This window comes from Artibeus jamaicensis, unplaced genomic scaffold (assembly GCF_021234435.1).
Source record: "Artibeus jamaicensis isolate MK-2021 breed Jamaican fruit bat unplaced genomic scaffold, CSHL_Jam_final contig_3124, whole genome shotgun sequence".
NCBI lineage: Eukaryota > Metazoa > Chordata > Mammalia > Chiroptera > Phyllostomidae > Artibeus > Artibeus jamaicensis.
Genome location: NW_026521722.1, coordinates 97,222 through 125,114, shown reverse-complemented (window position 1 = coordinate 125,114; position 27,893 = coordinate 97,222). Strand labels below are relative to the sequence as shown.

Here is a 27,893-nt window from a genome sequence, read left to right as displayed (position 1 = left end):
CAACTGGGCTCCAATTTTCTGCTTCCTCCCTGGTGGGAAGGAAATATCACAATTCCCTTAGTGTGACTGGGCTGATTAATGAGATGTTGGCTGTTAATGTGTTTAACATAGAACCAGGAACCTTTATTTATTCAAAACAAGTATTTATTTAGCATCTATTATTGCAAGGTACCTTAGGAGCTGGGACTAAGGCAGTAATAAAATAGATACAAATCCTTTCTTTTAAGGAGCTGACAGTTTAGTGGTGAGGGCAGACGGACAACAGACAACATAAATATGTGAAATACATTATGTGTTCCATAGTGAAAAGTTTTCTGAAAATAAAGATGAGGTGGGACACAGGGATTATGTGGGGAATGAAGGATTTGTTTGCAAGTTTACAATGGTTGGGGGGGCAATGCCTCAAGAGAAGGTGACCAGATTGTGGGAGATCCTCAGAGGAAGAGTCTGCCAGGCAGCATAAACAGCACATGCAAAGGTCCTGAGGTGAGAGTCTTCTTGAATTGTCAGAGAAAATAGAAATGCCGGCATGACTGGGGCTGAAGCAAAAAAAAAAAAAAAAAAAAAAAGGTCGAGATGAAGGCAAAGGGAAGAGAGGGAGGGTACAAAAATAAGATTCTTCAAGGGCTTCAAATGAGCTCTCGGGACTGTCTAATGAGTTTGTAGCAGCTGTCTTTGGCCTTGAGGACCAATGAGGCAGTGCGTGCCAAGATTCCGACACGCAGGTGCTTGGGAAGGCTCCAGTGGAGTCCATCAGATCCCAATTTCTTGGCCCCTCCTGGGCGTCAAGTCGGGGCCTGGGCCAGTCTTTTCCCAAGTTTGCCACTCCTCACGCATTGGCATCTCATCCTCTGCCTTCCGGTTCCACTTCTCCTGGCGCTACACAATCTCGTACACCTAGGGCATCTCCCAGCTCCGCCCTAAACCGCTTGCCCAGGTCTGGTACTGGAGCGTCCCCACGCCCACATACCCTGAGGCTCTGGGGCCCCGCCCAAGCGCCGCCGAGGCCTCTGGGAATTGTAGTCCGGACTCGACGAGCCCAAATGCACTTCCGGGTTCGGCCAGACGCGCAGCCATTGTCCACCGCGCGGACGCTGACTGTGGCCCCGAGCCTCGGCCCTTGGAGGTTAACCCGAGCGGCTTTTCGAATGCCGAGTTGGGGAGGGGCAGAGCTAGCGTAACCTGAATCTGTCGTGTGCAGAATCGGGGCAGGGGATTCACCAAGCAGGTCCGCGGCCACAGAACCGTAACGGACAGTGAGCCTGGGACAGGCCCGGCCTGGGCGGCGAACCTGTTGACGCCCAGGTTGGTGAGGGGCGGGGCAGAGCGGATTGTCCCCTGAGCGCACGCGCAGCGTCTAGGCGGGAAGCTGGGATTGGGGGTGTGGGTGGGCAATCTGGGACCTACGCCGGCACTGATGCAACTGCAGATTCCGACACTGCTTTGCACGCGTGCGTGAGTCCTGGGTCAGGTGGTGTTCTTGTCTAGATTCTGAGGGTTACCAGGTCGGTGGAAGGCACGCTGTGAGCATCGGTGTTGAGGGGGTGGGTCCTGAGAACCCCTCCTCCCCTCATCCAAGGCTAGGCCTAGTTAGTGGAGGAGGACTTGAGGACCACTGGGTTGATGAAGTACTCATTTTCAGATTCTGGTTCCTGGAGGAGAGGGACTGTGGCATTGTTCCTATACCCTTGAGCAGGTGTTTGAGTAGGAAGCACAAGGTTAGAGGTGAGATCCTGGGCACTTGACTCTGGGACCCTGGAGCAGGTACTGCCCTTGAAGGCCTGGAGGCCCCCTGAGTAATGGAGAGACCAGGTGGGAGTTGCAGATTCTTGCTCTTGGAGAGGCAGTGTTGCTTCAGCGAACCCTCAGTGGGAATGGCTGATGGACTGCAGACTCTCAGGTGGAAGGAAGAACCAGGGCCTAGAGGCAGGTCCTAGCCAAAGTGCTCCCTGCACATGCGGGCGGAGTGCGGTGTGGTGGTTCAGAATGGGAAGCAGGAATTTGGACTGGTAGTGTTGGGTCTCATGTAGGCTGGTGCAGAGCCCTAGGACATTTAGGCTTGGTGGAGACACGTTGGAGGTATAGAATCGGAGCCCAGGAAGGAGAGTCTCAGCAGCTGCCATCACATGGGCAGCTGTGTGGGAGTGAATCAGGATGCTGCCAGCGTGATTACGAAGTAGGTGTTCCCGGGACCTTTGGTCAGGGGCTACTCTGCTTGCAGGCGTGATCATGCCCAGGTTGGTAAAGGGACAGACAGGGATTGTGCTGCAGACTTGAACCTGGAAGGGGCTGTATTCATTATGGCACCCAGGTGCTCACGTTTGGGTGAGAGGAAGTGGAATGTCCCAGTTCCCCTGGGAGCTGGTCCCTCACGGGCTTGACAACCCTCAGGCCAGTGCCCAAGTCCTGGGGCTGCTTTTGGAGCTTTGTGCTCAAGCTGCTGTTTGGGGTGTTTGGATGTTTTTGCGGCAAGAAGGCAGCGGAAACGGGACCCCGGAATCTTCACAGAGACTTGCAGGTGCTGTTTGTGTCTCAGGTGGGTTGAGGCACAGAAGGGGAGATACGTCAATAGATTCTCATCTGAAAAGCAGGAACTGTGTAAGACCTGTGGGCTGGCGGAGGGCCAGGTCCTGGATGCAGGTTCTGGGTGTGAGCCTGCTCTGTGGATGCGAGCAAGAGGAGGGAACCTGGGTGGGTGACCTCTGTGCAGTGGCCCCTGCAAAGAGAGCCAGGATAGACCCCTGGGAGTGCAGGCCTGGGGGCCCCGTTTTGGAGCAGCAGGTTCTGGTCTTGGGGTCCCTCCAGCTTCAGTCTGCACATGTGCTGGCGTTTGAGCAGAATGGAGAGGCGTGGGCAGTCCTAGGGCCCAGGTACTTGCCTGAGGATGCTCAGGTGGGCAGAGGGCACAGCTGCAGAGGGGTAAGGCTGCACCAGGTCTCCACACACACACAGGTGTTTTGGTGAGAAACAAGAGGCTAGAGTATTAGACAAGGGCGCTGGGGTCTTTGCGCAGATGGCACTCCAGTCACAGCCTGGGGATGCCCAGGTTGGTAAAACGACAGCACCTTTCTGCGCTGCAGGTGCCCAGGAAGATGTTTGGGCAGGAGTCTGAGCAGGTGTGGCTCCAGTGGTGGCCTGTGGAAGTTGCGGAGGAAACGGTTTGGGTGCAGAATCAGGGTACAGTGGCCTTGTGACCCACACTATACTGGTTGAATGAGATTCCCATGCGGGTGAGGGGATGGGTAAGAGGGAGGGGTGTGGTGGGGGTGGGATGCATAGGTTGGGATTTGCTGGGGCTGTTCTAGTCTCATCTTGGGCCCAGAATCGTCGAGTTGGTACAAAGATAACTGAAGTACACATTCTGGGCCTGCGAGGGGCAGGCACGTGCTGGGATCTGTCAGGAGGCTCCCAGTGCCAGGCTCTGCTGCCAGTTTAGGCCTGAGGACATCCAGGACGGTGGAGGGACCAGGTCAGAGCTGCACCTTCAGGGCCCAGGAGGGTTTGGAGTGGGAATCTGGGCTGGTGCCGACCCCCGAGTGGTGTCAGGAGCAGGTCGGGGTGCAGCTGAGCTCTGTGCATATGCTCGGCTATTTTGGCGGGACTTGGGAAGCAATTGATGACAGGCAGGTAGAGTCGGGTCAGGGTAAAGGGAGGGGAGGGTCCTGTTCTGGGAGGGGCTGGATCACGGGCTTCCTGCATTTAGTCAGGGAGTGTGATTCGGCACCCATCAATCCCAGAGCCCTGCTGCTTGTCCTAGGAAGAGGTGCTGGTTTGGGGCTGCAGATTCCAGGTTGGGAAGGAAGGGGTACACACCAGGGGGTCCTTGGTGAGCATGCCAGGTGTTTGTGGGGATCCCAGGATCCAGTGGGATAGTGGGGAACTGGTTTGTGCTGCACGTGGTGGTGGGCAAAGGCTGCATTTGGACGTGAGGTGGGCTTACTGGTGTGTGGCCCAGAAGCCCACGATAGTGGAGGAACCAGTTTGCAGCTGCAGAGTCTTGGCTCGGGAGAGGCTCCAAGGGAACCTAGGTGTGTGCACAGCTCTTCGGGCTAGAGTCTGGGCAGGAACCTCTAGAAATCTGCACACTTCTTATGGGGAGTGCATCCTGGAAGCGGAGACTAATCCAGGGAGCAGGGTGCTACGGTGGACCTGCAGGAGGGTGCTGTTCTCAGGGCTCCTCCCCTTGCAGCTCAGGACCTCAGGCCCCTGCCCGAGGGAGGAGAGCATGGAAGAGCAGGATGAGAAGCCTCCTGGGACCCTGGAGGCCTGTGTGCAGGTGAGTGAGCTTCTCCCCACCCCACCCTGGAGACCCAGAGCTTGCTCCCATCCAGGTCCCACCACCCAGCCCTCTGGGCTTGGGAGCCTGGCCTGGCCCCCTGCAGGGTTCTAACACACACCATGTATTTAATGAGGCTCCCAGCATTTCTTCACCCTTGTAACCCACATAACTCTTTCTGGGAAGAATTTGGCATGCTGTGTCAAAAGCCCTTAGAATACGGATTGCCCTTTGGCCAGCAGCACGGCTTTGCTGCAGAATGAACACCTGGAAAGAAGGTTTGAGAATGCGTAATGCAAGGGGAGAGTTCGATGAGTTATGGTAAGACCGTGAAATGGAACATACTGTAGTCATTGAGATGGTAATGAGTATTTACCAACATAAAACAATACTTATGTATGATCTGTGTTAAGTCGGTAGCATTTAGAATGACCACCTTTTAAAAAATGGATGTAGTTTGTGTAGAGAAAATATGTTAAGAGACTGTAAATACAGTAGTTAACAAAGATTATCTGTATGTCACATTTGAGATGACTTTATTTTTTCATTTATTTATCTATATTTTAGCACTTCTGTACAGTGCATTTTAAGGTTAAGAAATGAACGATATAAAGCATTTCCCTACAGCAAATATTCTCTGAAAACATCTGATTTCTTTAAAATGTTAAATGAGGGTATCACCTTTGCCTTCCTGAACACTGCAGTCCCGAAGCCTTTGTGGGGCAGAGCTAGGCAGGCGTCTGCAGTTGAGGGAGGGCTCCCGGTGTGAGGTGTCACAGCCTGATCTGGGTGAGGAGGGCGTCTGTATGCGGGGGCGTCAGTAACCCAGTGGGGTGAGGAAGGTGGCAATGGGGGTCTGCGCCCATGTCAGGTGAGGTGAGTGTCCATATGGGTTTGGGGTGCTGGGGCCAGAGCAGGATGACATGCAACACATGGGGGAGGGGGTGCATCCTCAGGTGGTGTAGCATATTCTGAGCAAGTCGAGGGCATACATACACGAGGGTAGCCTGGTGTTGGGGTATCAGAGCCCAAGCCCGTTGTCCAGGACACTCACACAGAGTCCAGGTCCAAGGGGCATGAGAGTGAGTCCATAAGAAGAGGCCACCCGGCCTTCAGAGTCAGAGCCCAAGCAGGGTGTGGAGGGCCCCTTGGCGGAGGGTGGCCTCCGTGGGGCTGCAGAGCCCAGGTGGACCAAGGAGCATCTCGCTAGGGTTCTCACCGTCCGAGACAGAGAGAGAGAGAACCCTGGGATGAGCAGTGGTGTCAGCGGGCATGCGAGGTATCAGTGCGGCTCCTGGTTTCCAGTGTGTCGGACGTAGAGGTGTGTGTGTGTGCTAGGTGGATGGGCACGTATGTGTATAGACACACGTCTGTATTCCCTGTCCCTGTCCACTCTTGAGGCCCTGGGAGTGGACATTCTGATAGTGGCGTGCACACCTGGTGCCCAGATTTCGACTCCTGAATGCCTGCTGCAGATTTTATGGCCTTATTGTTAATGGATATTTAGTGTTCGGTATTTCCTATTATAATGGCACTGCTGTAAATGTTTTTGTATGTGCTCCTTTGTTCACATGCACAAGAGTTTTCAAGGGAGTTACGCAAATATAAGTTTACATTCATGTTTTTATCAAAACTACAGGCATAACGCATTTTGTTGTGATCATTGGCATTCTACCATAAGCTAGTGATTTCGTGTCTTTTCTCGTAATCTTAAAGGTCTTTCTTCTATGTCATACAACTGAATTAGCAATCTGATCGTGATAATGTTTACGTTCCTCACATATTTATTTATTTATTTATTTATTTAAAAGATTTTATTTATTTATCTTTAGAGGGGAAGAGAAGGAGAGAGAGAGAGAGAGAAACATCAATGTATGGTTGCTTTTCATGCACCCCCTGCTGGGAACTGGCCTGCAACCCAGGCCTGTGCCCTGACTGGGAATTGAACCACGATTGTCTGGTCCGCAGGCCCGCGCTCAGTCCACTGAGCTACACCAGCCAGGGCCTCCTCACATATTTATTGATTGCCTAACCAGCGTAAAGCCCTATGTGAGGCACCGGGGAGAAAGATGACATAGTTCTCATAGACAGAACTGTGCTTCTTATATACCCCAAGGTTACATAGGAAAAGCAAAAACAACTTTGTTCTTGTATTAGTTGCCCATGGCTGCATAGCTCGGAACTTAGCAGCTTAAAACAACCAACATGTATTATCTCACACATTTTCTGAGGGTCAGGCATCTGGGAGCAGTTTCTCTGGATGCTTCTGGCACTGGGGTCTCTGACGAAGGTGCCAGGTTGTTGGCTGGGGCTGCTGCCCTCAGAAGCTTGACTGAGTCTCAGGATGACCCTTTGTAGGGTCACTCATGTGGTTGTTGGCAAGAGGCCCCGGTTCCATACCACGTAGCCCTCTCTCCAGGACTGTACACCACAGCAGCTGGTTTTTCCCTGCACAGGTGACTGGGGGCGGGGGGGGGCAGAGAGCAAGAACAAGAACATGCTTAAATGCATACAACCAAGATGGAAGCCATAGTGTCTTTTATCACCTGATCTCAGAACTGACACATCATCACTTCCTCTGTAATCTGTTGGTGTAACCACCAGGAGGCGCCATCATTGGAAGCCATCTTGGAGGCTGGCTACCATACTTCTCAAATCTGAATGTCTTCTAGTTAATTTTCTTAACTAGGTAACTGTCAGGCCCAGGTACTTTGGGCCTGGCAGATATTAAATAGAGCCATGGCAGGGAGAGAACTCAAGGGAACCCAAGTCTTGGCTTTGAATGATGGACACGAGTCCACTGAACTGGCCTAGGAAGAGACTGTATTGGGGCATCGTCTGAGAGATTTCAGTGATTTACACACCTGGAAGTAGCTGGACTGGGGGAGACCTTGAGGCGACTCTGAGCCCTGCCTGCCTTCAGAGCCTGAGACCCAAAATCCTGCCAGGGGTGTGTGGTGGAGGCTCACCTGTTCCCTATCATTGTCAACATTCAGAGACGGCAGGTTGTCTGTGAGGTGGTTACTCCATGGTGGAGGGTCTGTTGTGTGTACCTGAGTTATTCATGGATACTCGTCATTATTCATGGTGATCGTGGAGGGTGGGAGAGAGAGGGTTTTTTTGTGCATGAGAACCAGCAAGACCCTCTCTGGTCAGGAGGATCAGTGAGAAAGTCAGGCAGGGAACCTGCAGCTTTCTCAGCAGGGTGGCAGGTGATGTTACCCCAGGGCCCTGTATATCACACCCCTTGCACTGAAGTGTTACCCCTTCGTCTCTCGAGGGTAATGAGAGAAATAAACACAGCAAAGAGGGAAAGTCTCCTGCCATGATTGATGCCTATCTGAGTTAGCATTCCAACCTCCTTCACAGATTTAGAGGGTTTCCAGCCGGCATATCCCAAATGCAGAGCTTCCGCGACTGAGTTCAGTACTAATTCTGTGATTTGACTGGAAGCTTGTTTTTTTCCCAAGAACCGCCCCCTTCCTCGTGGTGGGAAGGGTATGTTTGGTCAACTTTATTTATAGGTAAGGAAATAGCAGAGGAGTCCTATGTCTGATTTGACTACAGGCTCATGTGACAGGTTACTCCATGACAGCTGTACTCATCCCTGTTCCTCTGGGTCATGTGTATTTCTACCCATGTCATAGGACAATTATCTTCTGCCTATAACTGTTCTCTGTGCGGAAGTTCAATGGTCTGGTTCCTGTTCCCAATCTGAAAAGCATGCAAAGAAAAAAGGAAACTTTCCTCATTCCATGGAGAGGTGACAGTAGAACAAAAATGATAATTTTAAAATGATCCAGCCCTGGCCGGTGTGGCTTAGTTGGTTGGAGCATCGTCCAACTAAGTTGGTTATGGGTTTGATCCCCAGTTCACACACATGAGGGAGACAACTGATCAGTGTCCCCCTAACATTGATGGTTCTCCCTCTCTGTTCTTCTCCCTTCCTCTCTCTCTAAAAGCAATGAAAAAAAATGTCCTCTGGTGAGGATGAAATACTCCAGAAGGATAGACGCTAAGTGAAATAAGCCAGACACAGAAGGACAGATACTACATGATCGTTTTTCTCTGTGGAATCTAAAACAGCTGAACTCGTAAGAGCAGAGAGTGGTGGCTGCCAGGGGCTGGAGTTGGGGCGACATGGGAAAATGTTGGTCACAGGCGCAAAGGTCTAGTCAGGTGGGATGAGTAATTCCTGGAGGCCTAGTGTGCAATGTGTGGACTGAAGTTAACAGTGATGTACTGTGAACTTGAAGTTGGCTAGGAAAGTTGATCTTAAGTGGTCTCACCATACAAAATAATCACAAAATAATGGTAACTATGTGAGGTGATGGGTATGTTAATTAGCTTGCTTGTGGTACTCATTCCACAATGTATACATACAATCAACGTATCATGTTGTACACTTTAAATATGTACAAATTTTATTTGTCAAGTATACCTCCAACGTTGCAAAATAGTGGAGAAAAAATGGCCCAGAGCACACAGAAGTAGGGGTAAAGGCTTTTAATTAGACTCGTATATCCCAACCCTGAATATATATCTAGTCCTGTCAAATTCAGATGACTCAATGCTGGGGAGAATACAAAGTAGAAAAATATACTGTTTTTACAGTATAGAATTCATGACCCACAGAAGAGGCATATAGATAAGTAATATGAAGAGCGATTTTACTGGAACAGTAAGAATCTGGTAAAAACAGCTAAGAAATCCTAAGGAAATAAGGGATGAAACTTAGTGCTATCTGGGAATGCTTCATGGGAGAGGTGGCATTTGATCTGAGGCTTGAATGATCAGAGTTTGAGCAGTGGAGCAGTGGAAAGGGGAGGAGTGCGGATCAGGCAGTCGGTGTGTGGGCCATCCCCAGTGAACTCCATGGACTGAAATGCGTTAACTAAACTTTACAACCATTCATTTCTGTGTGGGTAAAATAGACATCACTCCTCCGAAAAGTTAGGTAGCTGTGTGAGATATTCTGTGTTGAAGTACTCTGTGTGTTGTTAAACATAGTAGGCAAATGATAGATGGTAGGAGTGAAGCTATAGATAAGATATTATACTGATTATACTGGAGACCTTCCTAAAATAGTCAGTAACCCAGAATGGCTAGGAAGAGTGTAGACGTGTGTGTGTGTGTGTGTGTTCACTTGTGCGACAAGATGGTTCTTGAGCATTTAGTTTGAGAGAGAAAGTTGGGAGTAGGTTCTTGAGGATGAAGCTCTGAATCTTCTGAGAAGGAAGGACTCCCAAAGAGGTTTCTTTCAGCTGCAGGGGGGACTTGAGCTCAGCCATAGTTTGGTGACTTCAGGAACCATGGGGACAAATGTATAGGCTCAGGTAGCACATGCCATGTCCTTTTGCTCAGTGATTGTGTTACTGTCAGCACACATTTTTGAAGTGCCTCCTGTGTGTCAGTACTGATTTGAGCCCAGTGAAAGCCTGGTGAACAGGAGAGCTCAGCATTTACTGAACCCACTCTAGTGGGAGTGGAATTAAAAGCAAAACAAAGGTGTAAAGTGAAAGCAGGGTAAGAGGCAGAGTGGACTGTTTGGATGGGACAGGGAAGGATATTTGATGCAGAGTTGACTGACTGAGCTGAACTTGTCTCCCTTTTACTTTCCCTCTGAAAACTTCTGTTTTACTTATTTATTTTATTGATCCTCACTCTAGGACATTTTTTCATTGCTTTGAGAGAGAGAGAGAGAAACAGTAATGTGAGAAACATTGATTGGTTGCCTCTCCTATGTGCCCCAACCCGGGATTGAACCTGCAACCTTTCAGTCTATAGGACGATGCTCCAGTCAACTAAGACACACCAGCCACAGCCTCTGTGAAAACTTTTAAAGCAAAAGATGTTGAACACAATTTTGAGTGTGTTGCAGGTGCCTGGGTTGTGGGCTAGGTCCCCAGTTGGGGATGTGCCAGAGGCAGCTGACTGTTGTTTCTCTCTGTCACCGATGTTTCCTTCCCTCACGTTCTCCCTTCCTCTCTCTGGCTCTGAAAATAAGTAGAATCTTAGAACAAAAAAGAATTATTAAAAAAATAGATATAGTGTTAAAACAATGAATCTGCTCCTTAGTTTTTCTGCTCCCCAAAGTGATTGATTTTAATGCTTTGAAGACTGTCCTTCCTGACTTTTCTGTGTATTTTTATATTCTATAAAAATCTGTTCTTGTTCTATAGACTATTCATAGTCTTTTTCATTCAGCAATGTATTATAGACATCTTTCTGTCATTTATACTCCTCAGTTCATGCAAATCTGTCTCTTCTCTTGCCTGCTAAATAGTATTTAGTTATCTGGATAAAGCATAATTTATTTAACCGGGCACTTATTAATGGCCATTTAATCCATCCTCCCATTTTTGCCAGGATAATGTAACCCTTTAATAAGACTTCCTGAGACTTCTGGCCAAGATGGAGGCATAGGTAGACACACTGCCTCCTCGCACAACCAAAAGAAGGACAACAATTTAAAAACAAAAAGCAACCAGAACTAACAGAAAATCGAACTATATGGAAGTCTGACAACCAATGAGTTAAAGAAGACACATTCATCCAGACTGGTAGGAGGGGCAGAGCCCAGTGGAGGGGACTTGTGGCAAGGCGGCGGCTGGTGGACCCAGCGAGGTGGTGGATTGCAGACTGGGTGGTTACACATTTGCACACAGGTAAACCGGGAGGAACAACTGGGGAGCGAGACAGACCTCACAACCCAGGGCTCCAGTATGGGGAAATAAAGCTTCAAACCTCTGATTGAAAAGACTTGTGGGAGTTGAAGCTGCGCAAGAAACTCCCAGCCTCGTAGGAGATGTCGTTGGAGAGACCCACAAGCTCCCAAAACTACACAAGCCCACCCACCCAAGAATCAGCACCAGAAGGGCTAGCAGGGAAAGTGACTGAAAATGGGCAGAGAGCAGAGCAAGCGCCATTGTTCCCTCTCAGACCCCTTCCCCACATACAGCATCACAATAGCAATGTGGGGTGCCCAGCCATGGTGAACACCTAGGGCTCTGCCCTTATACATAACAGGCATGCCAAGACCAAAAAAAATGGCCTAAACGTAAGAACAGATCAGAGCTCCAGAAAAAATACAACTAAGTGATGAAAAGATAGCCAACCTATCAGATGTACACTTCAAAACACTGGTGATCAGGATACCCACAGAATTGATTGAATTTGACCACAAATTAGATGAACAAATACAGGCTATGCTAAGTGAAATAAAGGAAAATATACAGGGAACCAACAGCGACGGGAAGAAACTGGGACTCAAATCAATGGTGTGGACCAGAAGGAAGAAAGAAACGTCCAGCCAGAAAAAAATGAAGAAACAAGAATTTAAAGAAACGAGGAGAGGCTTTGGAACCTCCAGGACATTTTTTTAAAAGATTTTATTCATTTATTTTTAGAGGGGAAGGGAAGCAGAGAGGGAGAGAAATATCATTGTATAGTTGCCTCTTGTGTGTCCCCCGCTGGGAACTGGCCTGCAACCCAGGCATGTGCCCTGACTGGGAATCGAACCACAATCATCTACTTCCCAGGCCCGCACTCAATCCACTGAGTTACACCAGCCAGGGCTCCAGGACATCTTTAAACATTCCAACATCCGAATTATAGGGGTACCAGAAGGAAAAGAGGAAGAGCAAGAAATTGAAAACTTATTTGAACAAATAATGAAGGAGAACTTTTCCAATCAGGCAAAGGAAATAGACTTCCAGGAAGCTCAAAGAGTCCCAAAGAAGTTGGACCCAAGGAGGAACACATCAAGGCACATCATAATTACATTACCAAAGATTAAAATTAAGGAGAGAATCTTAAAAGCAGCAAGAGAAAAGGAGACAGCAGGAGAAAAAGAGACAAAGGAGTTCCCATTAAGACTGTCACCTGATTTCTCAAAAGAGACCTTACGGGCAAGAAGGGGCTGGAAAGAAGTATTCCTAGTCATGAAAGGCAAGGACCTACATCCAAGATTGCTCTATCCAGCAAAGCTTTCATTTAGAATGGAAGGGCAAAGTTGAAGGAGTTCATCATCACCAAGCACTTATTATATGAAATGTTAAAGGGACTTATTTTAAAAAAAGATTAAAACTATGGACAGTAAAATGATAGCAAACTCACAACCATTAACAACCACACCTAAAACAAAAACGAAAGCAAACTAAGCAAACAACTAGGACAGGAACAGAAACACAGAAATGGAGATCACATGGAAGGTTAGCAACAGGGGAGTGGGAGGAGGAGCTGGGGAAGAAGGTACAGAGAATAAGCATAGACGGTGGGGAGAAAATGGGAGGGCAAAAGTAGTGTGGGAAATGTAGAAGCTAAAGAACTTAAGACACATGGACATGAACTAAAGGAGGGGAATGTGGGTGGGAGAGGGTGTGTAGGGTAGAGGGGAATGAAGGGGGGAAACGGGACAACCGTTATAGCATAATCAATAAAATATATTTAAAAAGACTTCCTGTGCATACATAAGTGTATTTTCTACAATATTTCTTAAGGAAATACAGGTAGACTTACTGAATATTACATTATGGTTTTAAAAATATTCCCATTGAAAAGACAAAAAGAAAAGCAAAAGGTATCTACTAACACTGACAAAATCTGAGTAAAGTGTGTGCCTGTGTTTGAAATATTGTTCCAGTATCAGTTTCCAGGTTTTGACAGTGGGCTGTGGTTGTGTCTGGTACTAGCATTGGGGGGAGCTGGGTGAAGGGTACACAGGAATTCTGTTCTATTTTTGCAGCTTCTTGTAAGTCTTAAACTACTTCAAAGCAAAATTATATTTAAAAACATGTATTGCCAGTCCAGAAAGATTGTATGAACTTAAACATCCACTCAGAGGGTCATCCACTATATGACCCTCTTGACCAGCGGGCCACCATAGGAAGAGTCGTTAGCAACAGGCTAACATGGCCTACTTCACGTGGTTGGAATTTTGGTTACATATAGGTTTTTTTTTTTAAAGATTTTATTTATCTTTAGAAGGGAAGGGAAGGAGAGAGAGGGAAACATCAATGTATGGTTGCCTTTCACGTGTCCCCCGCTGGAACTGGCCTGCAACCCAGGCATGTGCCCTGACTGGGAATTGAACCACAATCCTTTGGTTCACAGCCCGCACTCAATCCACTGAGCTACACCAGCCAGTGCCTACATATAGGGGTTTTGAGCAAATCAGTAAATAGAAAGAGGATAATGGGAGGCGGAGAAGAAAGTTACAAATATGGAAAGCAGGAAGGCTAGAATAAAATGTATTGAAATGTAATCAGAGGTACCAGTGTGAATTTATGGTCTAATATATAGAGATAGAGAATCAGAAAGAGTTTCAGTTTTATTTGATTCAAAGAGGTGAACATCTTTTTGTATGTCCACTGGCCATTTTGTTTCTTTCTAGTTGAGCTACATTGCATTTTCCTTTGCCCATTTTTCTGTCAAGGCTACCTTTTTCTTATTGACTTGGAAGACATATGTTAAGATATTTATTGCTGGTGCCTTTATGGTGCTACTTCCTGCCAAATGTTTTGTGAAGTTAATGTATAATTTTTTTTCTTGGTAATGCTGTATTCTGTCTTATTTGCTCACAAGTCTGAGATCCAGGCATTTGGACCAGGCCCAGCTGGACAGTGCTTTTCATCTGCTTAGTGCCTGGGTCACTTACAGCTCCATTCAGCTAGGAGCAGGGCTGGCCTGGAAGATCCATAAAGACCTCATACGCACATCTGATGTTTCAATGCCCTTCCAGAGTTACCCCCCATTTCCTTTTGGCTCCCATGAACTTACTGATGGGAGGGAGCAGAAGTTTGGTGGGATGCGTAAAACAGGTGGTATGTCAAATTCTAGTCTACTCACAATGAAAGTTTTGAGCTGTCCCTTAGCTCCCTTTATTTTCCTTTCTCTTGTCTATTTTACCTTCTTAGGACTCTCTCCTTCCTCAAGAAGTGATCATCAAGGTCGAGAGAGAAGATGCTGGGTCATTGGCCATCCCATCCCAGGTGAGTTGGACATATGGCCTCTTCACATTGAGAAGTGTGTGTGGCTGGTTGGTGGCGGAAGCCAGATTGAAGTGAACTGGGAAGTGAGTATAAAGTAATGGAAATGGAGATAAAAGAGTGGGCAACTTTTACAGAGTTTGGTTATCATGTGAGAGATTGAAGAGAGTAATAGCTCTGAGGAAATTTGAGCTTGAGGGACTTTTTTTTTTTTTTTTTAAGGATCGAAAAGGTTTGACTCTAAGTGGTTGCCGGGAGGAGTTAGTGGAGAACAAGAAGTTAATGATCAGGAGAGGTGAGATAAAACTATAAGACAGAGTCCTTGATTAGGGCCAGGGGAACCAGTTCAGAGCATATGTGAATAAACTGTCTCTACAGAGGAAGAAGACGCATATAGGATGGATGAGGTTGAGGGAGTTACATGAAAGCTTGGATTTGCTCTGAGCAAGCAGGTGGAATTATCTGTTAGGCATGATGGTGGGGACTGGAATGGAGAGCTGGTTGTGAAGTGTGGAGAAGCCTTGCAACAGTGATTTGGGATTACGGGAGAGCAGGCTGCTCCAGGAAGCCTGTCAGGGTGCTGGTGGGTCTGAAAGGATCATTCCAAGATAGGACCATTAATTGATAACACACTATCCAGCTGCTTTTGTGGGTTCCCCCCAAAGGGGGGCATACTGTATCCTACTCTCCACAGATGGCAGATTGACATTCAGATTTGTTTAGTTGTTGTAGCCATGTGCATTCAGTGGAAGCCCCATAGATCGAGGTAATATTTGAAAGAGAATTTTTGGATGTATTTGATAGGATTAAAATGAATGAGCCACAGACTCTAAACTGAGCAATTAAAATGGAAAAGATAAGGAGGACACTAACTAGAAAGGAAAAGAATATAGACTGGTAGAAAGTAATAGTAGACATATCAGTAGAGTTAATGGCCCCAAACCATCCAAGGACAAGAAGGGTAAAGGGAATAATTGAGCAAGTAAAGTGGAGAATTCTGCTAGAGGGGTGAGGGGGCTGGAGGACTAGGTAAAAATGGTGAAAGGATTGAGAAATACTGATTCGTAGTTAAAAAACAGTCTTGAGGATGTAAAGTACAGCATAGGGTGTATAGTGAGTAGTATTGTAACAACTATGTATTTCCAGTGCCAAGTGGGTACTGGGAATATCAGGGGGACACTTTGTGAAGTATACGATTGTCTAACCACTGACTGTACACCCGAAACTAATACAAAATAATACTGAATGTAAACTAATTGAAAATAAAATGTAAAGATAGTCTGATGTAATCAAAAATAATAATCTGATTTAACCCAAGAGTAGGCAGTTGTGTGTGTGATTTGAGAGATGGAGTACTTTATGTTCATTAAGTCTGGGGTCTCTCTCTAAGAGTGAGGTGCTGAAGAGCAATTCCAGGGTCTGGGAGTTTGGCTACCTATGTGACGTGATGACTGAGAGCACACGCTCTGATGTCAAGCAACCTTGAGTTTGTATCCCAGCTACCAGCCTTAGGCGCATGTGTTAAATTCTCTAGTCCTTCATCTGAAAAATGGCCCTGCTAATAGAATTTTCTCACAGGGACCTTGTGAGAATTAAGTGAATGATAATTTGTGATATGGACAGCACACTGCTTAACACCACATAGTAATGCTATATTCAAGTCAGTTATGTTTGTAGTATTGTCAGAGAACTGTACAAATAGATGTTATAGACCAGTGATTTTCAACCAGCGGGCCACAAGAATTTTTAAAACATGCAATACTTGACTATTTGTTCAGGGACACTGACTTCTTTTCCCTTTGATTGTCAAGTAAAAAATGACAACAGCCAGCATAACAGTAGCCATCCAATGTGAATGCCATGTCTTGAATCATGAACATGTAGGTCATATAATAGAGTTACATCTTATTGGTCACATCATATAATCAGGTTGCATCTGATCAGTTAATTCTGGGTACAAGAAATCCTTATATACAAATATAGGCACCCAATTTTCTTTTAAAAGTCACTTAGAAGCAAAAAAATAAAATTACTATTTTATTTTCTGTAAATCAATAAAAATTAGACCTATTTTTGGTCAGATCAGCAAAAAAAAAATTTTTTTAGTGTGTCACAGAATTTTAGGAATTAGTTTAAGAGGCTGTGAGATGAAGAAGGTTGAAAATCACTGCTATAGGCAGTGGGAGACAAAGCAATTCAAGTTCTTAGAATGGGAGGAGAATCCTAGGTATTCTCAGTCTTCAGGGGGTGGGGATGGTGGTGTTTTAGGACAGAGCTCTAAGAAGTGAGGTAAATGATAAGGATTTCAGTGTAACCAGGAGACTCACCCCCTTCGCCTTTGATGCTGAGACCCTGGGGTGGAAGAGCATGTCCACCCTAAGCTTGTGAGGACTGTGGAGAAGGGAGTCCGCAGCAGGGAGGGTAGGTTTCCATTAATGGATGTGGAGGGAATATTTGGTGAACATGTTGAAGCTGTAGGGTGTCATTATTAGAAGATGAGTTCTGAAGGGCACGGTTGAAGGGTTTGGGAAGGGATTTGGAAGAGTTGGGGCCAAATGAGAGGAAGAATAGATTGTGTGGAGATAGAAGTTAAGAAAAGCCAGTGTCCACATGTTGAAGGACTTTTTTTTCAGTCCTTACCCAAAGATATATTTATTGAATTTTAGAGAGAGAAAGGAAGGGGAGGAGAGAGAAAAACATCTATCAGTTGCTTCCCGTACACGCCTCTTCCAGGGATCAAATCCACAACCTAGGTATGTGCCCTGACCAGGAATCAAACCTGCAACCTTTTGGTGTATAGGACAGTGCTCCAACCCACTGAGCCACTTAGCCAGGGCTTCAAGGACTTTTTCATATGGGTATTTGATAGGCTCTGAGTTTTAGGTGAGAGAAGACCTAAATCAGAATTTGGACCAGGATTATTTTGATACATTACAAAGTTAATTCTATAGACTCATATAGTGACATAATTTACCAGATATGTATTTAATATTTACTATACACCAACACTGCTAATCATTGAAGTTAGAGTTGCATACTATAAGTGCTTTGTACCTGCTTGTACTCCTCATGGACTGTAGACTAATGACAAAGATGACCATTATGCAAATGATAAGAAAGTGTGCGACTTTGCCAACATATAGCTGGGGTAGAGTGGGAGGTGCTAATCTAGTCTAGTATTACTTATTTGATATTTGAACAAGGTCAATCACAAAGATACCTACATTAAATAGCAAAGAGGAGTACAGGGATGGCCGAAAGTGTGTTTACAGATAAGAGCATGTGAAACACAGTTTATTCTTGCATTAGTATAATTATAACTTGCAGTCTTTCCATATGTACAACTGTAAACCTGCTTTTGCCCACCCCTATATATTAAATTTATTAGATGGAAGCATGGATTAGAAGTTGGAAAACAGTACTGTAGGTCCATATTCAGCAGAGGCTGCAGTTTGTAAGTTATATTTCTCAATCCCATTTTGGGCTAATCAGGAAAACCTTTGAGATTCTGGTGAAACTTATGACCCCAACTTAGAAGAATGCAGTACAGCAGCCTTTTGCATGGAGTTTCATGGGATCCATGGACCCTCTGTCCTATTCATGAATTACAGCTTAATATCTGTAACACTTGCTCTGTTTAAAAAGTTGTTAGTGGCAAGTGGCATGGACTTTCCTGGCTTTTGCTGCCTTCGGGTGAGACTAGATCACGCTCAGCACTTCTTTTTTAGATCAAAATTTCTGCCCACTAGTATGAGAAGAGGTCCTTTCCTGCTCAGAGGAGGCGGTCCCTCCTACTGTGTATGGCAGTCATGACTGAACATCCCCTAAAGTCGGCCTGCGGTGGTGCAGATCTGAGTGTGGACAAGCTGGAAATGTCATCTGAAGTCTAAAGATTCAGGATAAAGTCCACATTGGCTATCACTTAATTTCTCAGGGTTTTCAGACGTAATGATAATTGCCAGCCTTTATGTTGTGTTCAGTAAACACTGCTAATGGCTATATATATATATATCTTCACAATTAACTGATGCAATATATATACATTCATCACTATATGTATATATTTACCATTAAATACATATTCAACACTGTATATATATCATCACTGACTCAATTAACTGACTCAAAAACCCAGTAAGTTGGATATGATTAAGCCTAATAAGTAGAAATAGAATTAAACTCACCATTAAAACACAGATTATCAGATTAGGTATCTTTTTTTTTTTTTTTAATTTAGACATACGCTATTTATAGGTGAGAAAACCCAAGTCTCTTTTCTTTCAAAACCAGTGCTCTTAAGCTCTACTTCATTAGGGCCCACATTTCATCTCCTATTTCAGGCATTAGCAAAGTGGGGCCTATAGACCAAGTGTGGCCTACCACCTGTTTCTTTTTTTTTTTTAATAAAATTTTATTGTAATAAAGCCACACCCATTTGTTTATTTTTTGTACCTGCTATCTTGCTACAGCAGCAGAACTGAGTAGTTACAATAAATTATATAGTTTGCAAAGCCTAAAATATTTACTCTTTGGCATTTGGTAGAAAAAGTTTACTGATCCTTGTTCTGTTAGTTTCTTGGGAATTTGGAGGGAATTCTGTATACCTGTGCAAAAAGCTGAGTAAGCGTTTTCTTTAAGGTGATCAAAAGAGAAAATTTATATTAGTTCTTATCTAGCGTTTTTCTTTGGGGTTGTAAGAGCAGATCCAGCACCCAAAACACAAAGGGGCTCACCTAAAAGACACACGTACACCTTGACTAGAATTCATTGAACACTGGTTATCTCAGGGCAACTTCTGGGCCATCAAATTTCCTTTCTTCCATCTGTCAAACTTTTGTTCCTCTACGAACATTAGAAGGAAATGACGCAGGGATGTGTGTCCTGTTTTAGGAAGGAGGGAACTTCAAAGTTGTCACTGTGGACTTCACTCAGGAAGAGGGCATTTTGAACCCTGCTCACAGGACTCTGGACAGAGATGCGATCCTGGAGAACCACAGGGACTTGGTCTCTTGGGGTAAGGATATAGTCTCTCTTAGTGAAGTGTGCATGTTGAAATTATTTCTTGTTTTCATTGATTAAGAATTCTGGAGTTCAGCCCTGGCTAGTGTGGCTCAGTGGATTGAGTGCCAGCCTGAGAACCAAAGGGCCACCAGTTTGATTCCCAAAACAGGGCACAAGCCTAAGTTGCAGGCCAGGTCCCCAGTAAGGGACAAATGAGAGGCAACCCCACATTGATTCTTCTCTTCCTCTCTTTGTACCTGCTTTCCCCTCTGTCTAAAAATGAATAAATAAAATCTTTAAAAAAAAGTTACGGAGTTCAAAGGTAAGATTAGCCACACATAGATTTTTTTTGTGTGTTTTTTATTCCCTAGTGAAGATTTAATTTTAATTCGTAAGGTAGAAAAGCTTCTTGGGTTTGAGCTTGTTTGATCTTCATAGTTCCCAAAGGCCAAAGATTGGGACCAAATTCTGCAGTAATTTTCTTTTGTCTCTAGCCAAGAAATGCAGAATCCTATATCTTAACCTACCAGCTTTTCAAAACAGACAAAATTTTCTACTTGGAGCAAGGGGATGAGTATAAAAAGAATTTCCCTGTACACATATGCTGGTAAGAAACAGACACACAGGAGTCCTTATAGATACAGAAGGTTTGATTGAAAAATTCCTAAAGGGCATGCCACATTTTTCTCCCTTTTCCATCTCCTAGTGAACAGTATACATCACCACTTTTGCAGGTATTCTCTAATGCTTTATTAGCCACCCAGGCTTCTGCTTATGGGTTAACCTCCATTCTCTCTCACTGGGAATGACAGGAATCCAGAGGGCCATTTTAGCTCCTAAGGCATTTAGGGGACTCTGGAATAACAGTGTCCCCATTCTTCTTCCTTGTTCAGAGTTGTTTGCTCATGTCTTACTGATATAGGCTCTGCTAGCAAGTTTCATGCCTTCAGAAATTCCTAGAAATGTAGACACTAATTTCTATTTCAGTGAACGTGTGTTTAGCACTAAAGAGGGTGGAAAGGGCCCTTTATTACTTTGCTAAGAATTACAAAATTATTTTGAGGTTCTTTTAGTCTGTATAGGCGATCTTAATTTGGAATATGGAAGTTTAGATTTTGTATCTAAAGTCTCAAATATTCAGTAAAACTAAGATTAAATCATTCCATTTTAATGCCATCTTATACTATTGGGCTTTGGTGGTTTTCTTCTTACTGCTTTATCCCACCCTTTTGCTTCTCCATCCAAGTTCTAATAGCTGAAGACAAATCTATTTATACTGATATTTTGCATCCTTTCTTGTCAGCTGTGTTCCACTATTCTAGCTCTAACATTTTTTTTGGCTAGGATGTTTTATTTTGCTTTCTTCTAGACTCAGCAACTGCACTTGGAAGAAGAGAATCAACATCAAAGCAGAGAATTTTTGGTGATGAACCATCCCATGGAGTGAAGTTAGAAAGGTTGGCAAGAGATGATCCTCGGTTATTTTCATGTGAAGAAGTTTGGGTTTGTAAGGACCAGTTGGAGAAGCAACAAGAAAAACCAGAAAGACTTTTGAAGAAAGTGACATTCACTCAAAAGAATGCTAATACTCATGAGAGAGTCTGTAAAAGTGATGAACTTGAGGAGAAGGGTGGTCTGAATTCCAGCCTTCTTTCACCTGAGATGATACCCATAAGAAACCATTTTCACAAACATACCTCACATGTTAAAAAATTACATCGTTCAGTTATGAATGGTCATCAGATAACTGATGACAGTGAGAAACTATGTGAAAATAATGAATGTGGAAAGAAAACGCAGAGCATTCACCTTATTCAGTTTACAAGAACTCAAACAGAAGATAAATCCTATAGATTTAGCAACAGTATTCAATCTTTTAGCCATGGTCTACCCCTAAATATACATGAGAAAATACATGCAAGAGAGAAATCCTTTGATTTTAAGGAATATGGGCAAGTTTTGAACCATAGCATATCCCATAATGAACAGCAGAGAATTTCTGCTGAAGAGAGACAATATAAATGTAGTAAAATCTCCCAGAATTCATCGCTTGCATCGAACATGAGAGATTCTGAAGAAAAGCCCTTTGAATGTAACCAATGCGGGAAATCCTTCAGCTGGAGCTCTCATCTTGTTGCACATCAGAGAACTCATACAGGGGAGAAACCTTACGAATGTAACGAGTGTGGGAAATCCTTCAGCCGGAGTTCTCACCTTGTTTCCCATCAGAGAACTCATACTGGAGAGAAACCTTACAGATGTAATCAGTGTGGGAAATCCTTTAGCCAGAGCTATGTCCTTGTTGTGCATCAGAGAACTCATACTGGAGAGAAGCCTTATGAGTGCAGTCAGTGTGGAAAGTCATTCAGGCAGAGCTACAAGCTTATTGCACATCAAAGAACTCATACTGGAGAGAAGCCCTATGAATGTAATCAATGTGGAAAATCATTTATCCAGAGCTATAAGCTTATTGCACATCAAAGAATTCATACTGGAGAAAAACCCTATGAATGCAACCAGTGTGGAAAGTCCTTTAGTCAGAGTTACAAACTTGTTGCCCATCAGAGAACTCACACAGGAGAAAAACCATTTGAATGTAATCAGTGTGGGAAATCCTTTAGCTGGAGCTCTCAGCTTGTTGCACATCAGAGAACTCATACTGGAGAGAAACCCTATGAATGTAACGAGTGTGGAAAATCTTTCAACCGCAGTTCTCACCTTGTTATGCATCAGAGAACTCATACAGGAGAAAAACCCTATGAATGTAATCAGTGTGGGAAGTCTTTCAGCCAGAGTTATGTTCTTGTTGTACATCAGCGAACTCATACTGGAGAAAAGCCCTATGAATGCAGTCAGTGTGGGAAATCCTTCAGACAGAGTTCATGCCTTACTCAACATCAGAGAACTCATACTGGAGAGAAACCTTATGAATGTAATCAGTGTGGGAAAACATTCAGCTTGAGTGCTCGACTTATTGTACATCAAAGAACACACACTGGAGAGAAACCCTTTACATGTAATCAATGTGGGAAAGCTTTTATTAACAGCTCTAAACTTCTTAGGCATCAGGCAACTCATACTGAAGAGAAACCTTATGAATGCAACTAGTTTGGAAATTTTCTAGCCAGAGTCTATTCCTTTCTTCCTCCCTCCCTCCCGTCCAAGGAAGCACATGTATGGGAAAGAAAATGTATAAAAATAATGCATATAGAAAAGCTTTTAGGTAGCCCTCTGTTATTATGTATCTGAAAATTTCTTGTGGAGAAGAAATGGGGGACTATGGATCATACATCTTACTTAGCAATTTCATATGCAAAATCAGACTTAGTCTTTTGTTTAAGTCTTTTGTTTAATGATACATTTTAAACAAAAGTAATAAATATTGGCACTTTTCTTTGCAGAAAGCACTTAGAGAGAATTACCATGATCATTAAGTGGAGAGTATTCTGTGGAGCGATTGCCAGTGAGGTAGACCTCTTTTCCAAAAAGAGTAAATGAGAAGGCTAACACTGGTGGTGGTGTTGAGGAGTTTGAAAATTGCTGTAGTTGTTAGAAATTAGGCTGGAAAACAATATTTCAATGTATCATCTTAAAACATGATTTTCCTACTAACTACTTTGTAGTTTTTCATATAGCACTTTCTCTTACATATGAAGATATTATAAAAATTAGGAACATGGCTATGATACAAAGTGGATACACAGGACAAGAGTATGGAACATTCATTTCTCAAACCATTGTGATAAGATATTTGTGTTGTGAATCAGAATTAAAAGGGATTCTAGGTATTTCTATTTGACTTTTAGGTTTATGCCTGTTGGTTTTTGTGGGAGGAATGTATACTTTTTTTTTCAAGATTTTATTTATTTTAGAGGGGAAGGGAGGGGGGAAGGGAGGGAGAAATAGAGGGAGCGAAACATCAATGTATGGTTGCCTCTTACTGTGCCCCCCCCCCCACTGGGGACCTGACCTGGCCCTCAACCCAGGCATGTGCCCTGACTGGGAATTGAGCCGGCAACCCTATGGTTCACAGGCTGGTGTGCTCAGTCCACTGAGCCACACCAGTCAGGGACTGTTTTTGGTATAATAAATGATATGATGAGTTTACATTAGTCACAAGAAAGAGAAAGAAAGATTTTCATCTCCTTTGACCGTTCAGAAAAGACTGGACAGTCATATAACAAAGTTTCCTTGGGGTTCTGAAATTCCCATCTGGATTAGCGTGATCAGGTCACTTAGATAGAACTTAGATTACCCAGGAATATTCCCCATTGAAAATAAAATATTTCCATGGGAATGTGGAACTGGAAATTTAGGTCAGAAAGTGTTTCATAGGAGGGATTGAGATTCATGGACAGTGTAAGGGCATGTAGAATTTTTTTCATATATCCAAAGCAATGTAAAGGAGTTCTATTTTTCAGGTGGTTTTCGCCTCTCCCCTCATGTAGATTGTCTTTTTTTTTTTTTTGTCTGAAATATGTTCCTTTATGTGAGAGTCCTCTGAATGGGAAGGCACTGCCCTGGCTAAGTGCTCATCACTTATGCTCACAAGAAAGCTTTTAGTGAGGTAAGATTTGTATCTTCTCATTGATTTGTTTAAGATTTGGTTCATATGTCTGCCTGGCCTTTCCCCCTTAATCATGAATTCTAACCCTATGGATTATGGACCTGGAACCTCTCCTCCCAGAGAATTAATAAAAAAATAATTGGAGTTGAACAGAGAGACCTGAGAATAGAGATGAATTCTCTGGAGAGAAAAAGAAAAGGCTACAGTGACATCTGATGAGGTATTTTCCCAGTAAAATTCTGTTTCTGGGACATGACCCTAAGCAAAGCCATCTCAATGAGGATTAAGCCTGACAGTGCACCAGGAAGTGACTGGAGTTCTGGGGGAACAAGTGTCAATGGCTGGAAAACTGGCTTTCCACCCCATGAGAATCTGTGGTTAGTTCATGACTGTAGAGGAACAGCAGGGGTTCTCCATGCATTGCCTTTTGGAGAGGACATAAAATTGTGAAAACCTGACTAGCTCCCCTGGCACAAATCATAGGTAAAATTGATGCCAGTGCTAGGTACAAGTGGACTATTGTCACTGGGTATGTTGAATCTCACTTTGAAGGTAAGGAGCCATGATTTTAAAAGTATGTATAAAGCCAGATAGCTAAGAAAGAGGGCTCTAAAGATTTGAAGTTTGGGAAGTGATCTATTGCAAAGTAATCTCTTGAGTAAATGTTAAAAATATGTCATTAAAAATGAGAAGTTGATAAAATGGCAAAAACAATTTTTGAAGCGAGTGTGCGTGTGATTTTCTTGGCCAGGTTGAATATGAGAGTCATCTGTGTGTGTTGTATTAGTTCATAGGTGGTGATTTATGGTTACCAAATGTTTTGAATAGGACATTCAATAAATAAACAAAAACGTTAATTTCCATCATTTTCTCAATAATTTCCTTTTGTTGGAAAGGTAGTCTTTTAATTACAAAAATGGTCAACCGAAAATGTAAAGTAATTAAAGTAAAAAATATACCAAAAATATGTAATTAAGCTTCTGAAACTAAAATTCAGGATTAAAAAAGGGAATCAATATCTTGACTTTAATTACATGTGTATATATACACACATATATAATCATATATGTGATATATATTAATCTATATGTGTGTATATATACACATATACCACATAATTTATATGTAATACCTCCCTTACATTAAAAGTGTATAAAACTCATAAAAATAAAATAATGCATTGCTATAGAACAAAAGAGATTTTACAGGTGAAGTTTCTTTTACCATACTCCAGTAAAATTAGAAATAAATGAAAGGTGACCAAAATGTTTTTAACTACATGGGTGTTGAAAAGTACTCCTAGAACCATTTGTGTTTTACATATTTCCAGTTTTATTGAGATACAGTTGACAAGCTTAAGGTGCACAAATGACTTACATATATGTTAAGTGATTACCACAGTTAATTAACATTTGTCATTTCATATAGATATAAAAAAAGGACAAAACGTTTTTTTCCTTGTAATTGGAATTCTTATGATTTACTCTTAGCAACTGTCAGTTATACCACACAGCACTGCTTCTTTCATACATGATTTTTGTATGTTTTAATTTCTTCTGGATTTTAATATTATGTATTCTGTATATTTTTGTTTGTATACTTGATAAGACCAATTAATCTTACCTCAGCCTTTAAAACTTTATCTTTAAAAAATCAGTATTTTTTCACCTCTGCTGGTGTGACCCAGTGGATTGAACACAGGCCTGCAAATCAAGGGGTTGCGGGTTCAACTCCCGGTCAGGGCACATGCCTGGGTGGTGGGCTGGGTCCCCCAGTATGGGCTGCTTGAGAGGCAACCACATATTGATGCTTTTCTTCCTCTCTCTCTAAAAATAAATAAAATCTTTTAAAAAATAAAATAAAATAATCAGTATTTTTTCCATTTGAAGAAGTTGCACATGGATTCAGTTTCCCTCTAGAAGACTTGATGAGTCACATCAGTAAATAGCATTTGGCTCTTCATAAATTGTAGCAGCCTGGGTTCTTAGTTGGAAAGCACATGAGCCAACTCTAGCAAGTTGATTCAGAAAGAGTTCATTAAAAGGGTATTAGGTGGCTCCCATTATTGGCAAGAAAGACTATGTTGATGGCTTTGTTAACAAAAGCAATTAGCAAATCATGCTGCAGGGTCTCTGAGAGTACCTTAATCTTCTCAAAGTTCCTTAAGACACATTAATTTCTTTAATATATCTCTGCATTGATTACTTCTGGTCGCAGGTCTGGGGCAGGTGCCTAGGTCTGGTGGAAGCTACGTGGGAGGTTGGGAAGTCAGGGACGCCATTGTCTTGTGTTTCCTGGAGAGTCCATGGAAAGTTGTAGTAGGTGGGCTGTGCCTTCCACTCACTGTAATTGTGTGGGCAATTTGTCATTCACAGAATTGGTATTCATTTGCTAAGCGGCGGCAAAGAAAAGAAAAGGGTTTCTAGTGTAGCCCACCCTTTCTCCTAGCCATTATGTCAACACTTTCTTCACTTTCTATACTTACATTGTAGATGTAGCCTCCTACTTAACACAATATGTCTCTCTTACCACCAAAGAATGTGTGCACCCCCTTTTGTCATTGCATCCAGTTCCAAGTCTGAGATCTCTGGGTGGTGTCCATTCCTTTTCTATAGTTCAGAGGCTGAGCATTAAGAGAAAAGATAATTAAACCAGGTCACATTTTACTAAGCTAATTTCAGTAACCTCGCTTGTTACCGGTAGGTATTTGGAGGCTTTCTTGAATCACTTGTGAAACCACCATGTTGGTGACATAGTTTTTACTGCTTAGGATAACTTAGTCTGTATTGGGGTTCAGGTGGAGTCTGACTAAATCCATGACTTTCATTATTTTGCATTAAAAATAGTGTTTTAAAAATTTCACTTTTGACATTTGATAAGTGGATTTTTATGTTTGAACAGTAATGTTGGATTTTCAAAATATCCTGTGGCCCATATGTATTGATTTGTAATCCACTGAGGATGGCATTTTGGTGGATGTAGGCTGATAAATGCAACTGGTAAACCTTTCCATAGTCCTCACATCACCTGTCTGGACTCTTCAACATCTATGTTCTATTGAGTGTTCATTCTGAGGTCATGACAGTCTTCGTGATCATTGCCTCTCCTTTAGGGAGGATCGCTAGAATTTCACTGTTGGGTGAAGTTCTTGAAACATGGATAGTCTTGGATATCATACCTCCCTCTTGTTCAGACTCTGCTAGTTCATTCCCTGGCAGTGGTTGCTGAGGTCTGGACTGTTGATATCTATGCCTTTGATTGGCTGCATCATAGATCCAACAGGTTGGTGATTCTTTTCCCCATAAGCACTTCTTGTTCTGTATTTGGTTTGTCTGTATTTTTTCCTCCATCGTTATTTGCTTTCTGAAAGGAAAAGAACCACATTACTCCTGCAGGCTGGAACCTTCTGTGGGTGTAAGTTCCTGATTTTTTTGTGCATTACAGAAATGTCAAGACCATGCCATTAACCTGGGTTGGTAATTTCTTTTTTTAAAACATACAAATATGTAGAATGCAATCATAAGTGGAATATGCTGAATTTTTAGAGCAGTGATTAGGTTATAAAACAACAAAATGGAAAAGCCAGAGGGGATTATTCTGATGAAATCTCGAACTGTTTGTTTGTATTCTCTAATACCGCTATTATCTACTAATTGCATGGGGATGTATTGGATAATACTGGTGAATTCCCTGCTTTAGTATTTTTTTTATTAAATATTTGCACTGGGGTAGAGTTTGTTGGATGCTCTTCACAATCTGGTGCTTTAAGTAAATATTGAGTGTTGATGAGTGTTGATCATCTAGACCTGTATACAGTACAGCCAATTCCAAGATGTGTCCCCAAGAAACTGGACACCCAGTCACCACAAGCTACACCCATCTTGAGTGCTGCAGCCTCTATCTGTGGATGAGTGTCCAGTTACAGCTGTTATGTCCAAACAGGAAGATGGGAAGACTGCTGCGTTTGGGGTACTGTTCTGTTACTGCTGGGTAGAGTTCAGTTGTGTTTCTTTTAGAAAAGGAAAACTAAAGTTTCTAGCTTTAAAAGACACTGAGGAAT

General features: G+C 43.3%; 2 protein-coding genes across 6 annotated transcripts in view; both read left to right on the top strand.

Moving 5' to 3' along the window:
• Positions 1 to 1,005: 1,005 nt before the first annotated feature.
• ZNF180 (zinc finger protein 180) lies at positions 1,006 to 23,118 on the top strand. 4 transcript variants are annotated; one of them, XM_053662995.1, is made up of 5 exons: positions 1,006 to 1,305; positions 4,190 to 4,276; positions 14,194 to 14,268; positions 19,156 to 19,279; positions 20,611 to 20,725. In XM_053662995.1, exons 2-5 carry the CDS (start codon positions 4,226 to 4,228, stop codon positions 20,691 to 20,693), a joined length of 333 nt encoding a protein of 110 aa, XP_053518970.1. In that variant the 5' UTR covers positions 1,006 to 1,305; positions 4,190 to 4,225; the 3' UTR covers positions 20,694 to 20,725. The 4 variants fall into 4 exon arrangements, with proteins under 4 accessions (XP_053518970.1, XP_053518968.1, XP_036981870.2 ...); XM_053662993.1 differs by having other exon boundaries at positions 1,062 to 1,305; positions 20,636 to 23,118; XM_037125975.2 differs by lacking the exons at positions 1,006 to 1,305; positions 4,190 to 4,276; positions 19,156 to 19,279 and having other exon boundaries at positions 14,200 to 14,268; positions 20,636 to 23,118.
• A 39-nt stretch (positions 23,119 to 23,157) lies between these two features.
• Positions 23,158 to 27,893, top strand: part of ZNF229 (zinc finger protein 229) — a 34,782-nt gene continuing 30,046 nt past the window's right edge. For both annotated transcript variants that reach the window (XM_053662991.1, XM_053662989.1), the window contains exon 1: positions 23,158 to 23,833. In XM_053662991.1, the coding sequence (XP_053518966.1) occupies positions 23,808 to 23,833 (26 nt within the window). In that variant the 5' untranslated portion in view covers positions 23,158 to 23,807. The remainder of the gene's footprint in view (positions 23,834 to 27,893) is intronic.

Coding starts and splice junctions, on each gene's coding strand:
- ZNF180 (XM_053662993.1), top strand. CDS start 4,226: ATGGAAGAGCAGGATGAGAAGCCTCCTGGGACCCTGGAGGCCTGTGTG. Junction 14,269..19,155: donor CATTGGCCATCCCATCCCAG/GTGAGTTGGACA, acceptor GTCCTGTTTTAG/GAAGGAGGGAACTTCAAAGT. Junction 19,280..20,635: donor CAGGGACTTGGTCTCTTGGG/GTAAGGATATAG, acceptor GCTTTCTTCTAG/ACTCAGCAACTGCACTTGGA.